At 36.8% G+C, this 6,284-nt stretch overlaps 1 protein-coding gene across 1 annotated transcript; it reads left to right on the top strand.

Annotated features, from left to right (window-relative positions):
• Positions 1-208: 208 nt before the first annotated feature.
• On the top strand, positions 209-6,038 carry LOC18439732 (cinnamoyl-CoA reductase 1-like). The gene is made up of 6 exons (XM_011627117.3): positions 209-586; positions 2,978-3,147; positions 3,614-3,799; positions 4,769-4,931; positions 5,467-5,656; positions 5,795-6,038. The coding sequence occupies exons 1-6, from the start codon at positions 472-474 to the stop codon at positions 5,934-5,936; spliced, it is 966 nt and encodes a 321-aa protein (XP_011625419.1). The 5' UTR covers positions 209-471; the 3' UTR covers positions 5,937-6,038.
• Positions 6,039-6,284: the final 246 nt, after the last annotated feature.

Consider the following 6,284-nt stretch of genomic DNA (forward strand, 5'->3'; position numbering starts at 1 on the left):
ATTTGGATCCATATCGGACCTGAAATCGAGTTTATCGGATCCATTGCTACCCAGTGACAACTTGACAAAAGTTTCCACTTCACGGTATTGCACAACATTTATTAGACGAGTCCAAGATGGACCCGGATCAGAATACTATCCGGGTCCTACCCGATTTGTCCCATGCGTAGTCAGCTCCATTTGCCAGCCCTACGGGCCCTAAATCTGTGGGTGCAACATTTGCTGCATGTGGACACTAGCAAATCTCTGCCCTTATTTGACTTTTTTCCTAATGATTCCATATATGGTAAGTTGTTGGTAGATGCATGCAGAACTGAGGTGAAAGATCCAGAGAGAAAGAGAGAGAGAGGGGAGATAAAAGAGATGGATCTCTAGACAGAGACCACACAAGGCATAGAGAGAGCCAGAGGGGAGCTTCAAGCTTGACTATTGAAAACAGAGAGAGAGAGAGACAGAGAGAGAGAGAGAGAGATGGGTCAGAAGGGAAGAGTGTGTGTTACAGGTGCAGGAGGGTTTTGTGCTTCTTGGGTGGTAAAGCTTCTTCTCTCTAAGGGATACACTGTCCATGGAACTGTCAGAAACCCAGGTCTTGAATGAACCCCTCTCTCTTTTGCTTTTCATTTTCCTGTGTTTTGTTTCCACCTCTTAATGATCTCTCTCTACAAGATCTCACCTTTGACGCCTAGCAAAAAAAAGAAAAAACAAAACAAAGAAAAGGATCCCATCTTTGAATATCTGCTTAAAGATTAGCTTAATGGAATTGAGATTGTTCCCATTGAAGTTGCAGTTTTTCATCAATTTATATGTGCTTCCATTTTGAAGAATTTATATGCTGTGTCAATAGGATTAGCTTGATATTGCAATGAGTTTACTTTACTAGCTATGGTTTGAGTGATGCTATGATGAATTTTAAGCAGTCACAAATGTAATGGAGTTGTGAACAGTTTTAAGGAATGAGCTAGAAATATGAAGTCTAATCTAATGGAGATGCATATTCTAGTTTGGAGAAAACTCAGTCTGGTTCTCTTTATGGATTGAGTTGATTTTCTGATCTATGAAGACAATGTTCAGGGACTCAACCGAGTGGCGAGTCACTTGGACTCCACACCTTGTCGACCCGAGTAGAAGTTTACAAACTTGGTAAATTAAAAAATAAAAATAAATTCATAAAAATTATATTTCTTTAGTAAATCAATGGATAAACATGTTCCTATATTAGTTTGATGATTTGATGATCATTTGTGAACTTTTTATTTGCACTATTTTATATTTTCCCCCTTTTATGATTCTCTTAAGTATTTCCAGCTATAAATAAGATTGTTCTAAAATCCATCTTTTATATTTTTCATCATTCTTAGACTTTTAGTGCTCTTTATGGTGTAGTTTGGTTTTCACTGATTTTTTATTTTTATCAATTTTTTTTGGTTGTTTCAAATTTATAGACTTCTTAGGATCTCACACTACTTAGGTGAATCCACTTGGACTCGCCTGAATAACTTGGCTCGGGCCCGGGCCAGGGCCCCCCAGCAGACTTTCATAACATTGAGGAATATATTTGACATGATAGACATCATTGAGCACCATGACATTATTTTGATCTAGATTCTCTGGTGAAAAGGTAAATGAAAGAAGTAGGAAAGAAGTTCAATGAGGAAAAATAAAAAGGAAGTAACGAGGGGGGAAAAAGAAAAAAAAAAGAGAGAGAAGAAGAAGACAGAAGAAAAGTAATGAAAAAAAAGAGGCAAGAGGGTCCGTTACAGTCTTGCAGCATAAAATTTGCTCCCAAAGTTTATGTGGGAAGAGAGAGAGAGAGAGAGAGTGGTTTCTTTATAATCTTCTCTCTCTTCCTTTTTTGGGTGGTAAGCTCCATATGAACCCACAATCTCAAGTTGCAACAATCTGTGCCTTCCAAATTGCAATTGCCAACATAAAGTTGAATTTGCCTATTTGGAAAACTTATTCATTTGGTTCTGTAAGTCGAAAATGCAGGGATGCATCAAATCTGAGGAATGTTGGCCAAGACAATTTGTTAGGATGCATCAAAGATGTATTGAGAAAATTTTAGGTGATCTTAGGATGAATCACACAAATCTCCCTAACTAGTTGTCTTGGCTGCAAGACCAAATATATAATTTGGTTTCACAGGGCCACCATATAGGGCTGCGAACATTTTATACCGACAGTCCTTATGTGAGATAGGTGAATGTGAGGACATTTTTGTTTTAACTATGAAATGTATTTGCATGCTAAGAAAATATTAGATTCTAGAGATGTCTTACTGGCCTTGTGATATCTATATTAGAGTATTATTCAACTCCTGGAGAGATCAACTGGCACTCTTATAGTGCTCTTTCTTCTTCTTTTTTTCTTTTTTTAGGGTCGGGGGTAGTTCAGTGGTAGGAATCAAAGTTGAGATGTAGCGTTGTGAACGTCAACTGCTAACAACTCAAGCCCAATGCGGCTTCTAAAAAATTGGGAAAGTGAGCTTGATTTGTTTTAGGGTAAGGCCAAAATTGAACCCTTAATCTCTCGTTTAGAAGCTGAGGTGTCAACCTTTTGGCCAAAGCCCACAAAACACTCTTATAATGCTCTATCTGATACTGAAATCATTCCTCATCCTTGTGCTGTTCGGAATTACCTTACCGTTGTTGAATCCATGCAAATAGACAGAATTCATTCAATTGGTCTATTGTTTGCTGTCATAAAAGTTATTTGAATAGCTATATTTATCATTGTTGGAAAAAACCTAATTTACTTTCATGTGGTTGCACTTAAAGAGAATCACTATGTCTGGAAAATGATGATTTTACTCTCAAAATCTCAATTCCAAATCAGAAAGTATCAAGATTGATAAATAGGAAAGTAATCCCAAGTGTCTAATAATGTATGCTGGCCTGTTATGATTGCTATATGTAAATCTAAGGACAGCTTAAGTATAGTAAGCGTAGTTGCTCACTATGAGGCATTGTGTTTGCAGATGATGAAAGAAATGCCCATTTAAAGAAATTCGAAAATGCCTCAACAAATTTAAGACTCTTCAAAGCAGATCTCCTTGACAACAATGCCATTTCTTCAGCGATCTCAGGATGCCAGGGAGTTTTTCATGTTGCAAGCCCAGTTCCACCAGGCAACGTGCCAGATCCAGAGGCAAGATTATGTTATGCTAACATTCAAGAAAAAATATTATGTTACGCTTTTCTTTCTATCCCTTGAGAAAAATTGGAATCTAAATTCTCAATTCACACTTCTTAGAAGTAAATGAACTCGCGATCTCTCTCTGTAAATCCTGAAAGAAATACATAGACGTTAAGTTTCTATATTTGTTGGACTATGGATGAGATTTCTTTCATATTTCAATGCTTATGCCTGAGGGTGAATTATCATCTAAAGTTCCGAGGAATATCATTCGTTCTCTTATAATTAATGTAGATACTTGTTTCGGAGCTCTGCGCTTTTTCATATGTTCATCGGCATTAGAAAGTTAGGTAATAGTCGAATTTGTTCAATGCAATCCTCCTGTGCATGGCAAAAATCTATCATATCCAGTCAAACAGAAAAAACATTCATTTTGAAGTATTACATCTTCTCAATAAATTGGATTGATATTTTGTAGAAAGACTTATTGAATCCAGCAGTGAAGGGAACTTTGAATGTGCTAAAGGAATCTAAAGAGGCAGGAGTCCAGCGAGTTGTCTTTGTCTCCTCCGTTGCAGCTGTTATGATGAACCCCAATTGGCCTCAAGATAAGGTCATGGATGAAAATTGTTGGTCTGACAAGCAATATTGCAGGACTACTGAGGTAATAGTTCAACAGATTCTTTGTGGGTGTTATAATATTTCTTCTCTCTTAATTATTGAGCTCCTCCCAAACTTGTAGCACAATTAAGTATACTCATATGTAAATATTAAGACTATCTAATTTGCATATGAAATCCTCAACCTAGAATCTAGTATCAGAGAGAAGATCAAAGTTACATGCTTTTCACATGGGTTCACTTGCAATCATGTATCCTGGGGAAAGTGAAATTTAATCAGGAGACAATGGAAAATCGCTGTCCATTGGATCATCAGTTTCCACTGCAATGATGGATGGTGATGAAGAGATAGTGGGACCCACCATTGGGTCATTTGATATTGGGCATCACTCTCTATCCATCACCATACATTTCTGATTACCCACTTGATTATCGTAAAAAACCAGTAAGTGTTTGATAAAAAGAATATGATTTTTCCATATTCCAATGGATCTTAATCATCTCTCACATTGTCCATTGAATCTTTGTATGCTTTCCCTATATTTAACACATACCACTGGACATACTTGAGGTGATGTATTTATGCTTTATTTTCCTACTCCGTTGCCTCATGTAGGTAGATTTTTCCAAGTGCATGTACATGATATATGCTTGGAGTTGAACTTGATTTTCATCACTTAGAATAAGAAATATTCTATGCTTTCTTTTTATTTTCTTGCCTCGCATCCCTTTTACATGACTAACTTCCAATCTTCCATTTAGGCCAAAAAAAAAAACGAGACTTCCAGTCTTCCACCTTATTCTACTTTGAAACATTAACTTTCATAATAGAAGCAACATATTAGTATCTGAGAATTGTTGTACAGTAAAACATTTATTGCTTCCCAATAGTATAGTCTAGTGGGTTTTGTGAATTCTCCTTTGCAATGCTATAGAAACAAATTTTCTTGAGGGGACCTTCTCTGTGGATTATCTAACTAAATGTAATCACTCTTTTGGCTTGTACTGGCTAGAATTGGTATTGCCTCTCAAAAACCATGGCTGAAAGTGAAGCTTTTGAGTATGCTCAGAAAAGTGGACTTGACCTTGTATCAGTTTGTCCAGCGCTGGTGCTAGGACCGATGCTACAACCGACAATAAATGCAAGCAGTCTAGTTCTCATCAAGCTTTTGAAAGGTATGTTATCAATTGCGAAAGTTTCTACGATCATGGGAAAGGGCCGCCGTATACTGTCATCATCATCAGAGGTTTATCGCAACTATTTGGTGACGCCGTACAGTACATTGTACCTAAATGTTTTTTCTCATATTTCATCTTTGTGATTCTTTCCTTGTATGTCACAGACTCACAGTAGTGCTTTTGGTTGATTCATTTCATAAAATGGTTAATAATATTGATTATAGTAATTCTACATGTTTCGCTAATTAGTAATAAGCTAACATTAAGATTATAATGTATATTACTACCGCCAATTTTGGAAAGCATTTTAATCTATGCAATGATCCTTCCTTGTCTCAACTATATTGCTAGGTTGCTGTCACATAGACATAACAAAACTGAATTAAAGGGTTATTTTGTTTCTTAAGCAACTTGTAGCTGCTCTCTCTCTCTCTCTCTCTCTCTCTCTCTGAGCTTATAAGATCTGAGCTCATAAGAGGATTCACTCTATTTTTCCTTTTTTTTTTCTTTTTTTTTTTGTAATTCAAAACAGGAGAACAACAGTGTGTCCCCAACAGAACTCGGTATATCGTTGATGTTAGGGACCTCGCCGAGGCCCTTTTGCTCGTCTACAAGAAGCCGAATGCTTCTGGAAGGTACGTAGCTGTGGACCACAGAGCCAAAGTGAAGGAAATGGTTGAGATTATGGGGAGCCAATATCCAAACTACAACTACCCAAAGCAGTGAGTCCATCTTCTTTTATTGGGATATGCAGGTGTCTCATTTTCTTTTAATCCTGTTTTAATGCTCCAAAAAAAAATCCAAGTGGAATAATTTTGTCATATTTTTTTATTTTGTTTTCTTTTATTTATTTTTGGCAGGTTCACTGATGGAGAGGAAGATGCAGTTCAATTGAGCTCAGAGAAACTCCAACGGTTAGGGTGGAAACTCAGGCCTTTAGAGGAGACTCTTCTTGACTCTGTTAAATATTTTGAGGAAGCTGGTCTTGTAAGTAGGAGTTGAGAGAGAGAGAGAGAGAGAGAAAGAGACAGCATGTATCAATAAACTTAGAAAGATTTGATACATTTCAGTTAAGTTTATCAGAAAAATGGTGGATTTCACACATTTTCACGTGATTGAAGTGCATACATTTCGACATACTCTGAAAGAACTGACTTAAGGGCTCCACACTGGTCTGGAAATTTATCAAATTGCCTATAGAAGATGAATTATTTAACATTTTACCATTCCAACTCATGATCACTATTCCAACTCCAGCAGCCTATGCTTTTCAATGGATGCTTTGATGTTAAATCAAGATATTTGCGTAAACTGTTGAATAGTTCATCTCATCTCAGTGTGCCGGGACTC

This window comes from Amborella trichopoda, chromosome 3 (assembly GCF_054954075.1).
Source record: "Amborella trichopoda isolate Santa Cruz 75 chromosome 3, AtrichopodaSantaCruz75HAP2 v2.0, whole genome shotgun sequence".
Taxonomy (NCBI): Eukaryota; Viridiplantae; Streptophyta; class Magnoliopsida; order Amborellales; family Amborellaceae; genus Amborella; species Amborella trichopoda.